Consider the following 23126-nt stretch of genomic DNA (forward strand, 5'->3'; position numbering starts at 1 on the left):
TTTTCATCAGAGATTACTCAAATAAATAATTCTGTATGATACGTAGAAGAATTTCATATGGTTTAATCTATGGAGTATTCCAAATGTTTGAAATAAAATAATTTTAAAGTCGTTTGTGATTGCTTGTTTATAAATTAAAACAAAAATGTTTGAAGATAAGGTATTGCATAATTGCAGGTACGATTGCAGTATTATGTTCTCACATCCAAGAAACATTGAAAAAAATGATAATTGTGAAGCATCTACTGTTAACGAACAAGTTCACAATTTAGTCAGCATGGATACTGTTCAAGAACAATTCTGCAGCAACAGTAAAGAGAGTTATAACTACAAAAACGTATGTAATATTGATGAAGAAATAAATGGAATCAGCAAAAGTTGCAGTCCAGTCTCAGTTCAAATGGAAGATATTCTTGCTGAAGTGGAAAGAAGTAGGAAACTTATTAAATATTTTAATTTTTTCCATTTACAATTTTTTATCAAACTCGACACACTTCGCCTCTGCTCGAGAGGAGAGTCAGAGTATGTGTGACAAACTGTGTTTGAGTGTTATACTGTGTCGATTTGTGTCTCCTAAAAGGAAAGCAGCCTATGTAAATAATATTTTAAAAGATTAAACAATAATCTTATGTGCCAAAGCACATATATATCATTATATGCAATTAAAATGTTTAAACTTACGCATAAAAAATGGTAACATAAAACTTTCATTTGCCTAGGATAGAACGTGTAAGATAATGTGAGATAGAATTGTAGGATAAAATGAAATAGAAGTATGTCACTAGTATTATAAATGGCTGCCAAGCCACGTGACTGTAACAGCGAATCAGAATGCGGAACACCGGTTGCGCTTCTCTGATATCTAGGACTCTATCACTGGGGTACTACTTGGCTGATAGCCAATCAACGTCGGAAGGGACTGCGCGCGCATGTGGCGCGATGTCGTATTAAAGGAAAATAACTAGTCCTTAAGGCCGTTTCTTACACATGTAACAGAGTGTGCCTTCCAACAAGCGATACAGTATAACACAATTATCATCTCAGCCTTGTTTAATAACATCGGCGAACGACAAAGATGTAATGATACATTGTGTCACACCGTGTCATCTGTATCGCTTATTGGAAGGCACACATTATTTTGCATACATACAATTTTATATTTACATCAATTAGTATATATATATGTATTTATTTATTTATTTCCTCTTACCGTTCGTGGTGCAAATAAACTTTTTCCACTGCTTCCACATTTACAATAAGGAACTATGCAGTTAGGCATATTTGGACAAATATCTAAAAAATATTAATATAATATTACTCTCTAATAAGAAGGAACAAACTCGAATTTCATTAGTCTAGTAGATTAAACAGCAGTTTCTCCTCAAGTTTAATATTATTTGTTATACATAAATACATATGATTACATAAATATATAGATTTCTATACACGAATTTTAATATTTATTTATTGAATACATACCAAATCAAAATCAACAAGAAATATTGGAATCTTATACTTCGTTAGGATCTGAGCACAAGAATTGTCGTAAAGCGGGGAGCACAGACTCTTGCATAACACAACACATAAGGCATAAGAAATTCAATCAATCATAGTTCTTTATTTCATGGAAAGGAAGGAAACGAAGGATTTTGATTGGTTTATTTTCTTATGCACTATGCGTTATGCGTTATGCAAGAGTCTGTGCTGAGGCCTTAACACTTTACGATGCACAAACACTTAACACGACGTAACACGTTTTCGCACACATACGAAATATGACTTGTTGAAAAATACCCTAGTTCACAGTTTTCTCCGACAGGCGCGCTCGGATCAGTTCTTCTAGACAGCGCTTTTCCGACACCGTGTTTCGAGCCCATCTTTTTCATGGCCGACCGCTTGAGCTTGAACTCCTTCTTATTACTCCGTGATTGTAGACGACGCCTCAAGGCCCTTGTAGCCAAGTAAGCTTGGTTTAAGAAGTAATGCCTCCTGCACACTGGAAAGCTTACCGCGCGGCAAAATACGACGCGATAACCAATGAACATGTTAGGAACTGTAAGCTTATTGGCTTACTCGCTACGCGTCACATTTTGCGCGGCAAGCGTTTCCGCATCCAGTGTGCAAGAACCATAAAGCCCATGGCACATACAAAAACGTAAGGCCGTAAGACATAATCAGTAAGCGAATTGGCCAATCACGATAGAGACCGTAAGGCCAGTAGCGAATCCAATCTTAAGCGGGGAGCACAGACTCTTGCATAGCGTATAACACATAAGGCATAAGAAATTCAACCAATCATAGTTCTTTATTTCATGGAAAAGAAGGAAAAGAAGGATTTTGATTGGTTTATTTTCTTATGCATTACGTGTTATGTGTTATGCAAGAATCTGTGCTCCCTGCTTTACGATTTCTTTACTGCTTACGTATTACGGCCTTACGTTTTTGTATGTGCCATGGGCTTTATACGGCGCGGCGGAGTGAGGGAATTTTGCCAGCGAAGTTACGGTCCATAAATATAGGGACTCTAGCTACTGAAAGCGTGTAGCGACATCTGCGTAAACAAAACAGGAAATGACCGGTGGCGTTTAAAATCAACGTTCTTTTTAAATCTCTTGATAATTGATATTGCGTCCATTTAAACCACGCTCTCGCCTCACGCAGGATTCACGCGGCATTGGTATGTACATACGAGTATGTCACCGATCGACGCGTATCCTAGACGTTGGTAGAAATTGAGTCGATAAAATAGTGTTTCAATTTTTTTAACTGGTTGTTTTTCAGCACGTTTCTTATCAACAAAAACGATTCGACGTTGATTGCTTCGTCCTCAACTTACTTGTTTCAGAACTTTTCTAGCAGCTGATCTTGCATTCGAGGACACGTCGCGTTATGTCGCATCTGAGATTTATGAAGGAGCTCGACAATTTAACCCGCATGGATGACGCTATCAAAGGCGCAATTCCGCGCTGGCAAAAGAAATGCATAGAAGCATCGAATTTAAAGTAACTGTCTTGAATTTTTGAATTTTGTCGAGAATCTGATTATTAATACGTTTATCACTTTATTATTAATTTGGTAAATTGTATGTATCAACTTACATTCTAATCACTATATACATGAATTTTGAATGTTGAGTAAATTTATTATGTTAGATGTGCATACAAACACATTGACTTTGATACAAATATTGCCTTATTGCCTTATACATGTATCTCATGTTTCAGCATTAATCACAGTTTAAACTCGTCAAAAAAAATTGCTTCTTTTACAAGCAGTATATCAGGAAAGACCCCAACAAAGAAAAATGATTGCAAGCCCAAGAAAACTCCTTCCAAATATATCAAGAAGTCTCCAAGTAAGATTCCTAGTATTTGTACATTGTTAATGAAAGAAATAAAATTTTGATTGCATTTTATAATAGGTCGAGCCACTACTCCAGCCAAGACACCCAGCGGTGGCGACAGATTCATTCCATCGAGAGCCACAACTAATTTTGAATTAAGCCATTACAAGGTAACAAATATTTGTAACTAACAGCAAATTCAGTTGGATACATTAGCGTGCACTGGTACAAATTAAAGTCGTGTATTGATTTAATCTGAGTGCAAAAGTAAAATGCAAATACTTTAAATTATAAAATATATATTTTATCAATAGTAATGTATCTAATAGTGTATAAAAAATTCCATGATTTTACTAGTTTCTATATTCATACTAAAGAAATATCTTTATGTCAATTTGTATACGATAGTTTTTATGTGCATTGAGTGTGTTCATTGAAAAAAATTCTCTATAGTGTATATTTGAAAATATTTGAGTACATTATTATTTCTTTGGCATATTTATGCACTATTTCTTTCTACTTTAGATTCTTCAACAACAAAATGCTGAACAAGATAAAGACAAAGCTGATAAAGTGAGTCCTAAGAAACGAGAGATGCAGCGTCTCATAGGAGAAAATCTTCATGGTGGTGATATAAATAACGCGCGAGTTTTATCTTATCAAATTAAAGCACCAGCGCCACCGGAAGGATATCAGAATCCTCTCAAAGTCTTGTACAGTCAAACTAAAACGCCGGCTAGTGTCAGGGCTTCCACGAGATATATACCGCAAGCCCCTGATAGAATACTAGACGCACCTGAAATTATCGATGATTATTGTAAGCGACCTGTTTTCGCGTTTTTTATTTACAAAAGGGATGGAAGAATACTTGGATAAAAAAAATATGATTTTTACAGATTTAAACTTAGTGGATTGGTCAAACAATAATATCTTAGCTGTAGCGTTAGGTGCTAACGTTTATTTATGGAACGCTGGAACTGGTACTATAGAACAATTATTTGAATTGGAAGCGAATGATTATGTATGCTCTGTTGCATGGATTCAAGAAGGTCCATGTTTAGCAGTGGGCACCACAGTAGGAAATACAGAATTGTGGGATTGCAGTCAAATGAAGAGAATGCGTATTATGAACGGACATGTAGCCAGAGTCGGTTCTCTTTCCTGGAATTCCCATGTACTATCAAGCGGCTGCAGGTAATATGCACCAATACGCTGGATAGTTAATTTTTGTAATTGTTGCCCATAAGTTTTAAAGAATTGGATCTTTATAGAAAATTTGATTTCGTAAAGCTATCGATTAGATTGATAAATATAATAGTTTTTTGAAATCAAGATCATTTATTAAAGATTTTGGAAAATTACACAACATTAAAGTGTAAATAAACCGAGATGTAACTGAGATTGAAACTAAAAGTAAAATTTGAATTTTGAAAATAAGACTAAAATTACATTATTGTTTCAAAGGTCTGGTAAAATAGTGCATCATGATGTTAGAGAACGAGATCATTTGATCTCGACTATAAACGCACACGCTCAAGAAGTGTGTGGCTTGAAATGGTCACCTGATGGACAATATCTGGCGAGTGGTGGCAATGATAACATGCTGCAAATCTGGTCGTCAATCGCTGGGCAAAGGCATTCTCAGGCGCAACCTATTTATTCGTTCAATCAGCATCAAGCTGCCGTAAAAGCACTCGCTTGGTGTCCTTGGCAAAACAACGTACTCGCGAGCGGTGGCGGTACCGCCGATCGGACCATTAGGTTTTGGAATTGCAACTCAGGCAAGTTACAGAAGAGGCGATTTGTATATTATAATGGTTTACAAATCGCATGTTAAATTTGTAGAAAAAAAAGATTCGATTTTTTTGTTTGTCACAGGTGTCTGTTTGAATACGATAGACACAAAGTCTCAGGTCTGCGCTTTGCTGTGGTCTACGAACTATAAAGAGATTGTTTCTGGACACGGATACGCGCAAAATCAGCTAATAATTTGGAAATACCCGATGATGACGAAGCTCGCGGAACTTACCGGACACACCAGTCGCGTTTTACATTTAGCCATGTCTCCGGATGGAACTACAGTGCTTAGTGCTGGTGCCGACGAAACATTAAGGTTGTGGAAGTGTTTCCAAGTGGATCCACAGAAAAAAAAAGAATCTAACGACATAAAATCCGTCGCGTCTAGGCTTAAACAATCGATTCGATAAAATTTACATGTAATGCATGTTGCTTAGCAATCATACAAGTATTTATTTTTCTAACTGATTGTATGCGATCGATATATACAGGTATATAATATAAATAGAATTAATACAAATATATATGACATGGTCGAATGTTATCAAACATAGAAGTATTAACGTATCGAATCAATTGATTGATCCATTTTATACAGAGAAAGAAAATGCGAAAGTAAATACTTAATGTTGACAAGATTGATTGGGATACATGCACGATCGGTGAAGGAAGTAAATGTAAGAACATATAGTTAATAATCGAAGTACAAACAAGCTTGCATTAGCGTATTACGTCTCTAACTTTTATTATATGAAAATTCAGATTCTACTCTGCAACAATCGCTTTTAGGATAATTATATAAATGTAAGAAATAAAAATAAATTTTTTATAGTAAGTTGAGTAGTTGTCGTAATATTATTTTGTAATAAGCTTTTCATGTCTATCTTGTTGCTAAATTTTAATTTTCAGTTTTTTAAGAAAAGTTTTCTTATTTTTATTACGTTATTTAGAATTTTTCATAAATTTAAAAAAAAAATATATACATATATATATATATTTAAAAATCATTGATTCTTCACTTTCAGCGTTACGTATGTATAGGAATTTTGCTACCTTTCACGCATATTAGAATAAAAAGGTGCTCATCACACACACATCCCCACTCCTTTTCTTTTCCCTCCGGGCACAAGCAAACAGGCAAGCCTTGTATTCAGGTACGCTACATAGGTGCATTCAGATAGTATCGAATAATAGACTTTCCACTTGCCTAAACAGTACATATAGTCTACCTATATACAATAACTAAATGCAAGTGAAATAATAATTGATAGACACATTATAATATGTTATTTAGGATATCAATGCAGAAAAATATGGTATACCTAATTATTTTATATTAATATTATAATATTATATGTGTGTGTATTAGTTCAGGTCTTACTTGCAGAGCTAGATATTATAAAATCAACCTATTTGACACAATAATTTTCAACGAAATATGAGCGAGAGAGAGAACAAAAATGCTTTATTAAAATCCAAATGCGAGCAGTCCGATCAGCCGTACTCCGCGGATATCTACAACGAGGATGATCACGATTGGTGGGCAAGTGACAGTGGTTCCAGCACAGGATCATATTACTCAGACACCGGCAGGTAAATTCAACAATCAGGCGTATTTGTGAAAAGATGTGTTTCTGGACGATTTTTAATATACTTAAAGCAGCTCTGTGGTTGAATGGGAATCGGAGATCGAACCCACCGGAGAAGTATTCTATATAGAATCCACAGAGGAAAGTCTACTCGAGAATCCTACAATTTCGGAGAATGACATTGAAAGCCCTCAGCCCGAATTAACACGTCGCCGTAGCACGAGAGCTGGCAAACTGTTTCGTCTTATTAGACGCAAGGAAAGCAAGCGATGGAGCACGAAAAATAAAAGGATTATCAATAGCGCTGCGACAAATAATGCAACTGCTCAAGAAAAAGGAGATGGGACCAAGGAGGTCAAATTTCAAGATTTTCAGGTACTAATTGAAGCAATCAATGCACTAACAACGATAAACTATAATATATTTTGGAAACATTTAAAAGTAAATGATTTTAAAACACGTGAATTAAAAGTGAAATTTAGCTGTAATTTAATAAATTTAACATGACAAATAAAATGTCACATAAAATCTGCTTCTTGTATCTGTTGATGTATGTAATTGTCTGTACTGATCAGGCAGGAGAAATTCGACAAGTTACATTGTGGGTCGATCCTGAGAGAAGACATAAGCTGGGAAGAAGGGCAACTTTGTGCGAAGCGTATTTCGGTATTACTCCGGGTGCGTTCTCGGACAAAATGAGAGTTATGGTGGCCGGATTTATACCCGATGGTGAAGCTATGAAAAAGAGAAATATAAAAATCGGGGACTGGTTACGGAGCATCAATTCGAACAATGTTACTTTTCAGAATTTAGATCGAATACTATCCGAAATCACTACGCCATCAAATGTAAGATTTAATAGATGTCAATAATTGATAAGTGATTGTGATTAATAAATTCAGGATTTTGTTATGTATAATTGTAATAATTCGAATCTATTTTAATTTTTTTAAGAAAAGATTTAAAAATTCTTTATTTACAGGTAACATTAGAACTACAAAGAGTAGCTGGTGTTAATGTTACTGCAAAGTTACCAAAAGTAATTAGTTTTCATTATAAATACGACGGTAAGAATACGTGATAATGAATGAGATAATATTTTACAGACCATACATTTTTAGCAATCGATATTGGCCCAGTATTTGGTGAATAAAGAATTCAGTAATTTCTTTATGGAGTCTCTGTTGAATTATCCATTGGGCGTAATATATTTAAAAACTGCGGATCTTTCAGAAATGGGACAAGAGTTGCAAGGCGTATTGTATACGTTCCCGCGCTCCGAAACTAAAAATGTGTATTCTTCTCTATGTACAGCAAGAGGAGCTTTTATAACTCTTAATCATTTATTACCCAGTATAGTGGGCACAGAACCACTCAGGTATTACGCTTCGCTTTTCTTAGCGCCGAGACACTACCGTGTCACCAGATACATACAATTATTATTGTATTTAAAAAATATGTATATATAATATATATATATATATAGTTATTCCGGAAAATCATAGTTACTTTGGGAAGTGATTTATATAGTTTTTTTTCCTTCTTTTTGAATCCCGAATCATTTCCCGAAGTACTGCGGGCGATTTTCTGAACGTCACATAACATATATATATATTTTTAGTACAACTGTCTATATAGGCGAAGAAGAAACGCATATTGCGTACACATCCCGTGATGATGAATTACTTTTGATAGCTTTACCTGGCAAATGGTGAATTTTACTTCAGAGTATAGTATTGGAAAGAATACAGCAATTATTTTAACATGAATTTTATCAATCACTTCTTTGTAGCTGTACCTCTCAGGAGATTATCAAGATTACAGAAGACATTGTCAGAACATTAGAATTTACCTATCAATCGCTAACGAAATGCTTTACTTCTGTGGAAAATCAGTTTTTTTTGGATCATTTTTTCATTCTAATTATGCACAGATTAACAAATATTAAAGATTCCTACAAAGAAGCTGATATTAAAAAAAAGTCACAAAATAGTACTGAAAGTGTGGAGAATTATAAATTTAGAAGCGCTTTTTCAGTGGCAAGCTTTATACAATTACCGAGAGACGCGCAAATTCAAATAGACGCCGCGTTAAGTGAGATGGAAGCTATGGATTACAGAGACTGGGTATATCGACACTTATTTCAATTATATTTTAAATAATTAATAATATGCTTATGTTAAAATGTAAATCTACATTAATTATATCTAACAAACGTATATTTAACAGAACGAAGAGCCTATGGATTGTCAAAGATTATATACTATATTAGGGAGCTGCATTTATCACAAGAGCCATCTTCTAGGATCTCATTTGCCTCACGAAGATCTGATCGACGTACATTCGTTCTTGAGACATAACGGTTTATTAAATCTGGTGAGCCAAGAACAAGTAAAATGCCTAGTTCTGTGGAAACAAATTTATCCTTCGTCTTGCAATCGTGGTAATATTGACAGCAACGACAGCAGCCAGTTATTAATATCAAATGGAAAATGGTTTTTATTGGTTGTCGGGTATGGGCACGATTTATTAGCGGTGCTGTTGGAATCTGGTGGATGCACTGCAAAGTGAGTGTGTATTAATTTACATGAATAGTCTAAATATTGCTTTTTATTTAAGTTTTATCATTCAATTAGATACAATGACGCGATTGGCCCAGATGTATTTTACGTGGAAGAGGCTCAAGAGACATTAAAGCATGTACAAAAAATAGGAGTCACAGTCTTGGCATCGAAATGGATTACATCCAATACCAGACCCGAAGTAATACCATATGAGGAACATACAACAACGAAAGCGTCATCCAGTATAACGGAAAACTTATTTGGTTTGATAAAGTCAACGTCTGACGTGCAAACTGTATTGTCTAAGCAAAATGTCAATCCTGCTATTAGTAAGAAACCGCAAGAATTGCCTTCTATCTTGAAGAAACGAAATTCTGAAGAAAATCCCGTGATCTTGGGTTCTAGTAAGTTTCAATGTATGCAAGTCAATTAGTGAAATCTATTCAAATATATAATTTCTTATACTATATCTTAATTCTTTTTGTCACTTTTACAATATACGTAAGACAGTATGTATTATATAAGTTGTTTTATTTCTTATATATGTATTATTTTACAAGTATATGGTATATATCCTTTCACATATTTAGTGTATTCCTTACAAACCTCCGAAGATTCACTCAGCCAAGGAACAGGTGGTATTAGCGAAATGAGCGATGAGGCAATGCCCATACTTGGAAGACGAGCAATCAGAGAGAAGATTAATTCGGCATCGAGATATTCGGATGACAGTGATTCAGACATCGATATATATAAGGTAAAACACACACACACTCTCTCTCTCTCTCTCTCTCTTTTTCTCTCAAAAAATACATAGTGTTTGTTTCAAATACTAATATATTTATCAATACTTTCTCATAGAACGATAGTAACGTGCTTACAATGGATATATCCAATATACGAGAGAACTTGTTAAACCAAGCAGAATATTTGATACCTCAAAAACTAACTGCAGGTGATAAAAATTGTTTGTATTATTATGTTCATTTGGACATGGTGGAAGGAATTCTATTAACATCAATACCTATTCAAAATACATCAAAGGATAACAAGATTCTTGTTAACTTTAATAAGTGTGTACATGTTATTCATAGACTGTTACGTAATACAGTAAGATTTAAGATGTTGAATCAAGATATAGACAAAACGGTAATCAACAAAAGTTTAATCGCTGTTAAAGAACACGGTGTATTATTTGAATGGGAAAATACAGCTTTTTGGGTAATTGGACGCCTCTATACGAGCCCTCATCCAAAGGAATTGTACGTGTGCCATCAAGACTCTGCACCTCAGAACCTAATCGAAATAGCTTTTCAGTTACACTCGTAACACTTACACTTTGTATGTATATAGAAAATATGCATATTTTGAATAAATTTTTATTATATACGCAACACACTGTATATAAATTATTTTTAATTTGTAACTGTGATAATAAAAACGTAATCTTAAAATAATTACTTTTTATTAGGTAGTTACAGTCAATATTTTATAAAAAATTTTATATATTTAACATTTTATATACTCATACTTATTTTTTATTTCATTGGAATCAATGACTTTTTGTTACATAAAACTTTTTATTAAAAAAGCAGAGGGAAAATCCTTCATAAATTAACTTCTTTAGTTTGACCTCTCTGTCTTTTGTTCTAATACCTGTTGTTTTAATTGTGTTTGTTTACACTTGCAGTGCAAGTGCAAATATTCTCAGGAATTTTCACAGAAACACATGCTCCAGCCATTTTACTGCCATAATGTCCTGCCCAATACAATCTGTCTCTCCCACTGTGTTCAAATGAGATAACTCTGAGACCAGTTCCATAGTTTTCAAATACATGTGAAACCTGTGATAAAGCATACAAAAAATATAAATTGAAGATTATATGTATCCCATATTTCAATTTTCATTACGTAAAACAAATTATTACGTATTTTTTAATACTCACTTGCAGCCATCTATTCTGTTTCTCTCCTTCTAGAATATCTTCAAATTTAAACTTATCCATTTGTTCTTCGTCAACACCAATTAATTTTACTTCCAATTGATATTTTGCTGGACAGTCCCATCGACAGCTGTACCATTCGCTTACCTGCACATACATGACATGTATAATCTACAATTGCATACAGTGCGTGCGTGCGTGCGTGCGTGCGTGCGTGCGTGCGTGCGTGCGTGCGTGCTGTTTATACATATAATTTTCATCACAAAACTTGATGATACCACTATAGGCGGTTGATAAGTGTCTAGGATGTATGGATGAATCCCTTCATCTGTCAGATAGATATCTTGCATTTTGGAACAACGTTGATAAGATGTTGTGAAACAGATCTGTCTATCTTTAAACATTTGTTCGGTTTGCGGCAGTTCTGGCACGCCGACGGGAGGGTCCTCAATCCTCCAATGATCACCGCCATTCGAACCTAAGTCCCAATGATGCATACCTTCTGCGCCGGAATGATTTCTCAGCAAGTTCCTCTCATACGGTTTCTTAGTGCATGCGAAATAAAATACGGACCAGGGGATTTTGTCGTTCCATGGAAACGATTTAGCCAGCGTCTGCTCGGTCTTTTTATGCCAGACGTAATTCATCAACATCTTCCAGCGTTTACATACCAACTGACAATTCATCAGAGTCTTGCAGTCGACATAGCAAAAGATCTCTATCAGGATTTCGACCGGCAGGTATTTATCGCAGAGTACCAAGCCATTGTCACCCTCTTCATCAAACATCACTCGAGGACTTGAAGGAATAGTATTGAACTGTCCCATCATCTGTTAACTGTTAACACACACTTGACTTGACACGTTACGTCGTGATGCACTGACGCCTATGATGTGTTTACGATGTCGCCGATGTTGCTTCGATGTCAAGAGTGGTCACCGAGGCGATCTCGAGAAAGCGTTTCGCCATCATCGCGTCTGAATTTCCGCAAACTTTTGTTACGCATGATGCAAAAGTACACGTTTTTGAATACGCAATATTGAATATTTGACACTACGTTCGATAAAAACAAGCGACATTTTCCGCGATGTCGCGGGAAAAATCGCCCGCCGTGTCACTCGAATCGAACAAACGGAACGAAATTACGAAACGTCCAAAGTGACGCAAATGACCTTGCAATCGCAATTACTTACGATTTATCGCGTGCTCTCTTCAAAGCTTTCTCTTCAAAGTCACAGTTTGTAAGGACCTTCGTACCCGTACGTGGAAAGTAGCGCAAATCGATATCAATAATATGCTTAGTTAGTCATAATGGAAGACGTGTACAGCCGGAATTCTCTCTCTCTCTCTCTCTCTCTCTCTCTCTCTCTCTCAATAGGCGCGAATCCCGTTCCACTCTTTTGACACGTGACTGACGTGACTCCTATTATTATCTATGTTCGTCTCCCTGTTCGTTTCAAACAGTTTCGAGATGATGGTCAATGAAAGAAATCTGCTCCTTTATAATTTGACGAGCATACCCCGTGAAGAGCATTATATTGCACATCATGATTCATGTATCATTTCATCCTTGTTGTGCATTGAACATTACATGTACATACTTTATGTACTGAGCTCTATATTGGAGCATGTCTTTTATACGTATATTAAAACTATGATGACGAAGGAAAGGAAAGCAAACAAATACTTGTCTTTTTTTTATTCATTTTTATTTGTGACAGATAAAACATTAGCCAATCAGAATTCCTGACAAAAAAAATAGTACAATCTTTACATTAGGATGTCGTTATCTAGAAATTGGGACACCCCACTCCCCGATGGCTCGATCCGAACTATAGTGCTCATCATGTATCATTTTAACCTTGTTATTCACCAAACATTAAAGGACAAAATGATAAATCATGCGTGAAACGGAGTACATCCAAGGTTTCTACGAGCAACGCAACACAGGATATTGTTGCTCTAAACTAAATTCCTCTATTCCCAAACAACTAAAACATTTCGAGCTCATTTCTGCTGCTGCTCTCGAAACGGATGCAAAAGGGTGGAGGAAATTGTATAACGATTACGTGTAATTATGTTGAAAGTTCCTTTATTTTCTGCAGAGTAGTATAGCGTTGCAGTACAAAAACATCGTGTCGTTTAAAGGAAATAGGTGCGTGGCTTCCGGACGCTAAACAGCGGCATACGATTTCTGTGCTGAATTCGCTTGGGCAACGGGAACTTGATCTTGGAGTCGTGGAACTGCTTCACTTGGGGCCTGCGGCAATTCGCAGCCTTCACAACCTCTACCTTGATGATCTGTATGGAGTGGGCGCGTGCACGATGACGGGCACCCATGTCCCTATAGCATTGCGTTACCGCCCCACTGACAGAGAGGTCTCTATACTCCCTATACATGTTGTGTGTACCAGATCGAGAATCGTACCTCAGCCATATTCCAAAGTTCTTGATTTTCATTGGAGTTTTCTCAGGAATCTAAAAGAATCAATTTTATCTTATCAACATATAAAGTTATCCAATATATAAACACAAATGAGACATTAAATTTGTTATATCTGTTTTTAACAATGTAAAATAACTCTAATTAAGTTACTCTTTATTTTTCTCTAGTTTTAAGAATTGGAAAAGGATAAGGAGTAAATTAAAGAGATTAGAATTAATCTACACTGATGAAAATGGACATTAACAATACTTTTTGTCCTTTAATTTACTTTCTCTTTTCCAACATCTGCATTTTCATTTTAAGTGCAACAAGTACAAAATACTGCAGTTACAAAGAACATATCTAATAAAACAAAACTGCAGTTGCGATAAGTATTGTGAGATGAGTACCTGCTTAAGAGACACGATCTCTCCGGTGGACTTCTTAAACTTCTTTAACTGACGCAAGAAGTACCAAAACCTGGACTTTGCTACGATAGCATCCGGCGCGAATATCCTCATTTTGTACAGCGGCGTGGTCTTCTCCTTCTCGGTGGGGAGCTTGCGCCCTATTACCTCGAATTCTTTAAGCTGAAAGAAAAAGGAAAATGATCATTTCATTCGAATTTATATCACAAATTGGTTGTATTGGATTATACGAGCATGCCTTGGTGTGGGACAGTTATAGGTTAGATCACGCCGTGTATCCGTGCAAAGCTCTGTTCAACGTTTTCGCGCGAATTCCAAGTGACTAATTAATACTTGGGATAAGAAAAAATAGCTTTCGATATTGATCTCGCTTATTCCTCAAGTAAAATTTGTAAAAATTACTTACTTCACCCTTAGCTTTCATTGTATCGTGCAACACGTTACACTTGCACGTTTAACGATAAACCGGAAAGGAACTACCACCATCTTGCACGGAAATTCTGCTGTGGCCATTTAATTTTGCTTTTTGAAAGACCAATTGAAAAAGAGAACGTAAAGAAAAAATGTTATAAATATTTTTATTTGTAAAAAATTATAATTTTTTAATTGCTTGCAAAAGAAGATACACTTTAGAAGAACATACTTTTATTTCTCTTATAATCAACACTAAAACTGCACTTTAAAATTAATATTACAAAATTTTAATGATTTAAAATATTCAAATATTATTTTCTGGAAAAATCTTATTTTTTTGTTGTAGCAAGCGAGTGTATACGTATATGTGCATAATGATACACATATATAGGATTTCAATAAATATTATCAGTATTCTTCCAATATACTGATATTACTAGGAAACACGTTATTTCATCAATCTTTGAAGCTTTCCATTTAGTAACATAAGTCGATATAAACGTCGTTCCATCTTTCTTAGCATTCCATTATCCATGAATAATGAAGACAAAACGATTTATATCACTAAATGGAAAATACACTTTATACAAACAGATCATAAATTCTTTTTGTTTCTAATCCGTGAAATATTTTGTGCATATATATGTATATATGAAACATCTCTTCCAATTGCTTATGTTTGAAACGTTTAATTCAGTCAGCTTTACAAAATAAAATGTACACAAATTCAAACATGCATTTTTATTTAATTCTATTTATACAGGCTATAAATAATACATTAATTAATCGATAAATACATTATAGATGCTAAACAATATCCTTAGATCTTTTAGTCAAAATTGATTGGAACAATTTGATTAAAATGTTTTAAATGTAATTATTTTTTGTATTTTCAAACAAAATTGCATCATTTCTTTACTATCAGCTTATCTTTAAATGAAATTACATGTTCTCTTCTTCATTTGCAAATAAATATGTAATACCAATTATTAGAAAGAGAACAAACAACTTTGTGTTTTGCAACTTGTCTTTAATTTATCCGAGATTTACATGAGAACTAAATCAAATCTTTTCCTGCGCAATCATCAGGAGGTATTGCCACAGATTTATTCCAGCCTTGTATAAAGCATAAGAACTATGATATTACAAAGACATTTTACGACCCTCTATAGATATATCTACTGCTCTTCTTGCTGATTTCATACGTTTACTGTCCATGTAGTTCTTCATGTGTCTTTCAAATCGGCTCATTTGTTTCTTGGTACTCTGCACAGAATAACGAAACACCATTGTGTATAAAGAATTGTAATAGCATATGATTTATATAGCCAAAAATCTTCAAATGTTATGAAGCAAGATATTAAGGAAAAGAACACCATTGAACATTAATAACTAGATTAGAAATTTAGAAGTGAACAATTTTATCCAAAATTTAAATGTAAAATTTCATTTATAAGTAAAATCTAAGATAAATAATCATAAATAATTAAACATATTTATATATAGCAATTATGTCTTTATAAAAGCAATTTTTATTTTTATTCCAACTCTATAAGTAACAAATACCTACCCTACTAATATCAACATCTGATTTCCAGTCAGGTCGTATGACATAATCTTTATTAGATGGCCTAGGAACTCTAGCCCTTCCCACCCATCCAGGATCTCCCGGTCTCAATGGTCTATAAGATGAAAAGAGTTCAATGTAATGAAAGTGTAACAATTAACATCAATATTAACGATTATATTATCAACGACTATACTTGGAATCTCCTTTCAAAGCCTTATTAATATCCTGTGATTTTTGAGAGGATCCTCCGTCCTCAATTTTTCTTCTTTTTTGAGGTGTCTGTTCCAAGTCCCTCTGCATCCTCTCTTCTTTCGAAAGCGCCTTAAAATCCGCCGATAAATTAAAAATAGGTCGGGCCCACTCATTAATCAACTTTCCAGCGCGTTCCTTGTTCTCTTTCGTTTCTTTTGGGTGCTTATAAAGATACATCACAGCCTTTCCAATACCGGATTGCTTCAGCGAAGATTGGTCAATTTTTGGAAACTATAAATGATATAATAAATAAATTAATAAGTGATGTAAACATGTTTCTTTTTATCGAATGGATTTATCTCATTATGATCTTACCTCCCATAACAATTTTAGAAGATTGTCTCTGATTTTAAGAGATGGCAACGAACGGTCAGGCATTGGTGCTAACCAGTCAGTAAGGACCGACAGAACGTTATGTTCTAAGAAAGCCAATTGTAGATCATGCTTTTTCAGTTGCGACAATACTTTCGATAACATGGCAATCTTATTTGTAGCAGGTTTATTTTGTTGATTCAATTTTCTGTCTTCTTCAGCTGCAGCTTTCATATCCGATAATAACTGTGCTATAATATCATCGTTATCATTAATGATACCAATGTCCTTTCGTTTACGTCTACGAGATTGTTCCTCTTTTTTCCGTGCTAACATACGGTCAAAATCGGACAGCATATCATCCCTGAAAATATTAGATACGTTTTTGTTTTACTAAATTTTATCGCATTTTATAATTTTAATCCTCCAATATATTTTATATTATTTTCAGATCTTGCAGTTAAATATATTCTTACATTCCACTACCAGTAATAATTCCATCGTCAGAATCTTCGTTATCCTGTTGATCATGGACAGTTGTTACATCTAATTGTTTATTTGCCTCATCTTCATCTTCCTTCTCTTGATGTATCTCATCGTCTTTTTTTCTTTCGTTCTCATCTTCATGCTCGGAATCCGACAAATCATTTTTTATTAGTTTCTTTGCTTTAGCTTCATCAGTCTCTTCTTCAGAATCTGATAATACTTTATTTCGTTTTCTAATTACTTCATCTGAATCTCGGCTAGGACTTCTGGATTTTCTAGATCCGGAGATGGATCTCGATCTCGATCTAGATCTAGATTTAGAACGTGATGAATGTCTAGATCTGATGCTCGAGCCAGACCTTGATCTCGATCTTGATCGTGAGCGTAACTTCGATCTCGATCTCGATCTTGATCTGGATCTTGACCCCGATCTTGAACCTGAATGTGAGTCTGAACGTGATCTTGAGCCAGATTTTGACCTTGAACGAGATCGCGATCTCGACCTCGATACTGATTTCCTGGATTCAGAACGAGATCTTGATCGCGAAGCTCTTGAAACAGAACGGGATCGCGAACTGGATCTGGACCTTGAACGAGAATTCTTCCTTGAATGTGTAGGAGATACGGAACCTTTACGTGAACCCGATACAGACCCTGATTTTCCTCTAGATCCAGATTTTTGCGATCTTGATCGCGATCGTGAACGCGAGCCTTTTCTTGAACTCGATAAGGATCTAGATTTCGATTTATATTTTGAATGTGATAAAGCCCGTTCTCGCGATGGTGATTTTGATTGTTTCCTAGATCCGGACCTTGATCTAGATCTTGACTTGGACTTTCTATCTGCCGAATTGGAATGAGATCTAAATCGAGGGCTTTTCCCTAAATCTGGAGAACCTTTTCTAGAGCTATTCACAGAACGTGATTTTGACCTTGATCTTGATTGCCTCGCTGTCACTGGAGATCGATTTGGCGATATTGAAGGCGAACGAGAATCTTTCTTGGATCCAGATAGAGATCTTGATCTTGAACTAGCTTTGACTTGTTTGGGATTTGCTGATCCTGACCTTGATCTTGATCTAGATCTTGATTGGAAAGACTTGGGAGTTCCCGATCGGGAATGTGAATGTACCGATGTTTTTGGAGAACCAGAACGGGATCGAGACAGAGATTTTGAACAAGATCGCGATTTAGAAATTGTCCGCAGCGAAGGAGATTTAGAAGTCTGAAAGTTTGCCTTTGGAGATATACATTTAGATGGAGTATTATTTGACTTCGGGGAATTTGATCTTGATCTAGAACGTGAACAAGAAAAAATATTTCTTGATGCTGCACGAGAACTTTTAGACGAAGAGTGAGAGGAGCTTCGAGATCTCGAGCCAGATTTAATAGACCGATGTAAATGCACCGGTGGTGATTGTGAGCCATCTCTTGCACTTGTCTCTATATGTTCTGGAGAATAGGATTTAGAACGTGATCTAGATATACTTCTTTTATTATTCATTGGTGAGATAGATCCATTCGGTGAAGGTGATCTGGATGATGATCTAGAATAAGACTTTCTAGAACTTGCATTGGAACGGACAGAAGCTGGTGATCGATTTTGCATCAGGGACGATTGATTTGACCTAAAAACAAAAAAATTTTAATTCTAGTTAGAACAAAAGAATGTTAATTTCAATTTCTAAAAATATAGAGATAATTAAGCAAGTAAAATATGAATATTAGATACCTGGCAGGTGAAGATTTTGGACTAGCAGAATGTGATCCGTTTCTTGCTGCATTGCTACCTGATTTTTGCGAATTTGGAGTACTGCTTCTGAACTTATCATGTTCTTCGTCTGAATCACTTCTTTCGTCTTAAAAAGAAAAAGAAAAACAATTCACATATGATATGTAGTTCTTTTTACAAAATTTCTAAAAAGAAGAATATATAATTGGATGAAACAATGAAGAAATACAGATATTGTCTATACATACATTTTTATATCATTTTAAATATTCTTGTGGTCTTTAGATTAATATATCTGTTATAAAAATGTACCTATATAGGTACCTCAAAACATCATGTTTTCATATAAACTTGATTTTATATATATTCAGGTAATAAAATGTCTTGAACAAAGTTTGGATTTCAATGAAGCAATAATATAAATAACTATCCTTACCTTCAAAACCCATGGCATCTATGTTTAATGTGGTAAAAAAATGTGGCTTGTCACGATAAATTAATAAAAATTTTGCACCGACTGATCACTGAATATAACCGTTATGTTCTTTTATATATTTAACAATAGTTCAAAATCGTATATTTTTCACGTCAGACGTGCCGCTTCTTTTCATATATCGACAAGAAGTCGTATGTTGGTTTAGTACATGCGTAATATCAGTCTTTCTTTTCGGACAAGTAACATAACCAACTAAGATTTCCGGTAAATAGAAACTGATAGAAACTATCAAGTTTTCAATTATACATTTCTATTTTCTCAATTCTCTCATGTGTTGTGAGATACTTTAATGGTGAAGTATCACTCTTTTCTATAATTGAAGCTCTATTTTCTTAATTAACGTCAGTAAATGTCAGCACTAAATTCTCTTCTTCTTCTCTTTAATAATTGTTTTTTCGACCCATTGTAAAAAGCATAGAACCATGCGAATCCACTAAATCCACTCTCTCTCTTATATAAAATTCTCTCGTTTATTAAAAACGTTAATGAATCATTACGAGTTGTGAACTTCTACTTTAATAACCTAGGACGGAATCCATAGACGGTGCTCAAGATTCGAGATGGTTTAAGCACAGTATATACCACAGTATATACAGTAGCGTAACTATGAATACTGGCCTAAGACCGGACTATGGATTCCGGCCCTAGGCCAGTATTCATAGTCAGATCTTACATTCAAGACCGTCTTAAGTACAGTCTTAAGATGTCACGAACCAATCAGGGCCGCATTAGTGTCTTAAGACATTACTTAAGACAGTCTTGATATAAGAATCGACTATGAATACCGGCCATAGTCAGATCTTATATTTAAGACCGTCTTAAGTTCTGCCTTGAGGTGTCATGAACCAATTAGAGGGTCGCATTAGCATCTTAAGATATTACTTAAGACGGTCTTGAATATAAGAACTGACTATGGCTGGCATTCATAGTCGATTTTTATTTAAAGACCGTCTTAAGTAATGTCTCAATATGCTAATGCGGTTCTCTGATTGGTTCGTGACACCTCAAGATTGAACTTAAGACGATCATGGGTGCGTTCCAAAACTCGACTCTATCAACTCCGAGTACCTTTTATCCTTGTTCAACATTAGATGAAGAACAAGGATAAATAATACTCGGAGTTGATAGAGTCGAGTTTTGGAACGCACCCCTTGAATATAAGAACTGACTATGAATATCAATCTATGACTACGTTTACACGGAACCATTTACGCCGAAGTTATAACATCGATATTATGAAACTGGCCAATCACAATCATTCCATTCTTTTGAGGAATAGCTATAATTGGCCAGTTTTATAACATCGACGTTGTAACTTTGGCGTAAATCAAGCCGTGTAAACGTAATCATAGGCCGATATTCATAGTCGATTCTTATTTCAAGATAGTCTTAAGTCACTAATGCGACCTTCTGATTGGTTCGTAACATCTCAGAGCTGAACTTAAGATAATCTTGAATATAAGAACTGACTATGGTCCGTATTCATAGTCAGGCCTTATATTTAAGACTTCCTTAAATTTATCTTCAGATGCTCTACGAATTATTTCATTGACTACTGAGCATCTATATAAAGATAAATTTAAGGAAGTCTTAAGTATAAAGTCTGACTACGGGCATATGAATACCGGCCTTATTTTGTTTAAAGCTGGTTCTACATTAGTCGCATCGCAGCGTCGCAAGCGTTGCGGTCCAATCAACGACAAGTTAGCTCGACTCTGATTGGACCGCAACACTTGCGACACGCTTGCGACATTACGATGCGACTAATGTAGAACCCGCTTAATGTAAAACCAGGGGTGCGTTCGGAAACCTATTCCCCAGGGTAGGGTTCACCCAAACCCGTTTGTAAACGTTATTTTTTCCCCATTCCCCGTTCCTAATAGCGTTCGAAAACATATGGGAAAAATTCCCAGAGTGTTCCCTGCATACCTCACTCGAGAGTGCGGGAAAGATTACCTATCTTGCGCAGTGTATTAAATCACACAAGTGCGGTATATTTTCCACTTACAAGTAACACTACCCAAGTGTTAATCACCGATCGTCTTGAAATTTGGTCTACATATTCTTTAATGAAAAATATTTGATACGTATTTTTTTATATCGGCTAAAAAACATTTTAAGGGGGCTAAAAAAATGTTTTAACATTGTAAAAACTACTATCGCAACGTGTATATTGTGTCACCGTAAAAATTTTTTAATATATAAAACAAGAAACAAAAAACAAAAAAACACAAAAAATAACAAAACTAAAAAAAAATAAATAAAATTAAAAAAAAAATGGGGTCTATAATAGCACTGCAACCTCCTCGCGGTAGACCCTGGAAACTACTATCACAGTAGGCTAACTGCAGGCAAAACAAAGAAGTGTATTTTAAAATAATTATTTATTCTAATTTTGAAAATCTGACTCCAAGTTCGTATTAAGCGACCCCAAAAACACCAGTATTCACATTCTTATGGAAATTAAACAATTTCTTGAAAATTCGTCAGCCATATTGGATACGACATTTTGAATTTTAAAATTCTGACTTCAGATTCGTAATCCCCGATACCAAAAACCCCCAGGTAATACATTTCAGCCAATTTTAAATGTATTTTTCAAACATCCAAGCAAGAAGCCCACGGTGACACAATATACACGTTGCGATAGTAGTTTTTACAATGTTAAAACATTTTTTTAGCCCCCTTAAAATGTTTTTTAGCCGATATAAAAAAATACGTATCAAATATTTTCCATTAAAGAATATGTAGACCAAATTTCAAGACGATCGGTGATTAACACTTGGGTAGTGTTACTTGTTAGTAAATGTTCTGTGATTTTCCAAGCGCATATTTACAATATAATGTACAATATAATAAATAAAATAATTAAAATAAGTAAATTATCACACTGCGTTTGGAGAATACTGAGAAAACACCGATTTTTGATATGAAAAAAGAAAAAGTTCTTCTACAAGACAAAACAAGTAAATGCAATTATTTAAATTGTTTAATCCCTTTTATTAACGCATATATTCTTATTTACAAGTTAGTTATTTTGACATAATTTATTTGCGGAAACAACTTACAATTATAGATTTCTTATAACTTGTTTTATTAGAATAATACAAATAATTTTTTTAGAGATTTTTTTCAGATTCCTATTCAAACAATTTACTATTTAAAGCAGATAAGAAATATTTGTATTATTTTCTCAATCGTTGTGACAAAGTAAATAGATAGATATTTATATGTATATTTTATACGTTCAAATACATACTGATAAGAATCAGGAGTTGCTAAGAGCCAAATCACTGAAAGTAATTGCTTCTCTACTGACGTTGTTGGCTTATCAGTATACAAATTATTTTTCAAGTTTGGACCAAGAGTTGTCAATAAAACTTCAAATGTAATATGTGTAATCCGAAAGAGATTGGAATTGATGATTTGTATAATTTGATACAACTCTCTCAATACATCCCTCAATATGCTATATCTTTTTCCTTTTAGCGAACTTTTATTAATAAACAAATATTGTAATATAAAACATTCTGCACAAACTAATAATAATACACGTAACCTTAAACTGCAACAACTAACCGTTAATAATTCTTCAATTTTACTATCTGAAGACGTTTCTGAATTATATTCACAATCTTTTAGAAGTTGTGTCCCCACAACTATTGCAGTAGCAATAATTATATTTTTTTTTAAATTTTCTGCCATTTTTTCCCCCAATTTTTACTCTAATCGTTCGGCAAGTTTTCGTTTCTCATCAACCGCCATATTTATCCAT

The 23126-nt window shown here is 34.6% G+C and overlaps 5 protein-coding genes across 10 annotated transcripts; 2 read left to right on the forward strand and 3 right to left on the reverse strand.

The window, feature by feature from the left end:
• Window positions 1–2851: 2851 nt before the first annotated feature.
• Window positions 2852–5626, forward strand: fzy (cell division cycle 20 protein fzy). The gene is made up of 7 exons (XM_018447961.1): window positions 2852–3002; window positions 3225–3355; window positions 3422–3513; window positions 3869–4160; window positions 4240–4537; window positions 4808–5124; window positions 5222–5626. The coding sequence occupies exons 1-7, from the start codon at window positions 2890–2892 to the stop codon at window positions 5548–5550; spliced, it is 1572 nt and encodes a 523-aa protein (XP_018303463.1). The 5' UTR covers window positions 2852–2889; the 3' UTR covers window positions 5551–5626.
• Window positions 5627–6320: 694 nt separating this feature from the next.
• Window positions 6321–10679, forward strand: in (inturned planar cell polarity protein). Of its 2 annotated transcripts, none has more exons than XM_018447992.1 (12): window positions 6321–6456; window positions 6528–6733; window positions 6801–7104; window positions 7305–7577; window positions 7712–7768; window positions 7851–8107; window positions 8351–8440; window positions 8522–8855; window positions 8959–9296; window positions 9366–9697; window positions 9884–10050; window positions 10155–10679. In XM_018447992.1, the coding sequence occupies exons 2-12, from the start codon at window positions 6579–6581 to the stop codon at window positions 10620–10622; spliced, it is 2775 nt and encodes a 924-aa protein (XP_018303494.1). In that variant the 5' UTR covers window positions 6321–6456; window positions 6528–6578; the 3' UTR covers window positions 10623–10679. The 2 variants fall into 2 exon arrangements, with proteins under 2 accessions (XP_018303494.1, XP_018303495.1); XM_018447993.1 differs by having other exon boundaries at window positions 6804–7104.
• LOC108722732 (F-box only protein 44) lies at window positions 10509–12550 on the reverse strand. 3 transcript variants are annotated; one of them, XM_018447994.1, is made up of 4 exons: window positions 11515–12550; window positions 11240–11383; window positions 10950–11137; window positions 10509–10589 (listed from the first exon to the last, which is right to left on the reverse strand). In XM_018447994.1, exons 1-3 carry the CDS (start codon window positions 12064–12066, stop codon window positions 10958–10960), a joined length of 876 nt encoding a protein of 291 aa, XP_018303496.1. In that variant the 5' UTR covers window positions 12067–12550; the 3' UTR covers window positions 10509–10589; window positions 10950–10957. The 3 variants fall into 3 exon arrangements, with proteins under 3 accessions (XP_018303496.1, XP_018303499.1, XP_018303498.1); XM_018447997.1 differs by lacking the exon at window positions 10509–10589 and having other exon boundaries at window positions 10904–11137; window positions 11515–12073; window positions 12430–12550; XM_018447996.1 differs by lacking the exon at window positions 10509–10589 and having other exon boundaries at window positions 10904–11137; window positions 11515–12213; window positions 12430–12550.
• Window positions 12551–13311: 761 nt separating this feature from the next.
• Window positions 13312–14583, reverse strand: RpL18A (ribosomal protein L18A). Its single transcript, XM_018447958.1, has 3 exons — window positions 14496–14583; window positions 14072–14251; window positions 13312–13714 (listed from the first exon to the last, which is right to left on the reverse strand). The coding sequence occupies exons 1-3, from the start codon at window positions 14511–14513 to the stop codon at window positions 13379–13381; spliced, it is 534 nt and encodes a 177-aa protein (XP_018303460.1). The 5' UTR covers window positions 14514–14583; the 3' UTR covers window positions 13312–13378.
• Window positions 14584–15460: 877 nt separating this feature from the next.
• Window positions 15461–19916, reverse strand: LOC108722734 (IWS1-like protein). Of its 3 annotated transcripts, none has more exons than XM_018448001.1 (8): window positions 19292–19916; window positions 18856–18982; window positions 18191–18751; window positions 17114–18055; window positions 16641–17001; window positions 16267–16556; window positions 16074–16185; window positions 15461–15769 (listed from the first exon to the last, which is right to left on the reverse strand). In XM_018448001.1, exons 1-8 carry the CDS (start codon window positions 19302–19304, stop codon window positions 15647–15649), a joined length of 2529 nt encoding a protein of 842 aa, XP_018303503.1. In that variant the 5' UTR covers window positions 19305–19916; the 3' UTR covers window positions 15461–15646. The 3 variants fall into 3 exon arrangements, with proteins under 3 accessions (XP_018303503.1, XP_018303502.1, XP_018303501.1); XM_018448000.1 differs by having other exon boundaries at window positions 17114–18061; XM_018447999.1 differs by having other exon boundaries at window positions 17114–18751.
• Window positions 19917–23126: the final 3210 nt, after the last annotated feature.

The sequence above is a fragment of the Mycetomoellerius zeteki genome, unplaced genomic scaffold (assembly GCF_001594055.1).
Source record: "Mycetomoellerius zeteki isolate Tzet28-1 unplaced genomic scaffold, Tzet1.0 scaffold213, whole genome shotgun sequence".
Taxonomy (NCBI): Eukaryota; Metazoa; Arthropoda; class Insecta; order Hymenoptera; family Formicidae; genus Mycetomoellerius; species Mycetomoellerius zeteki.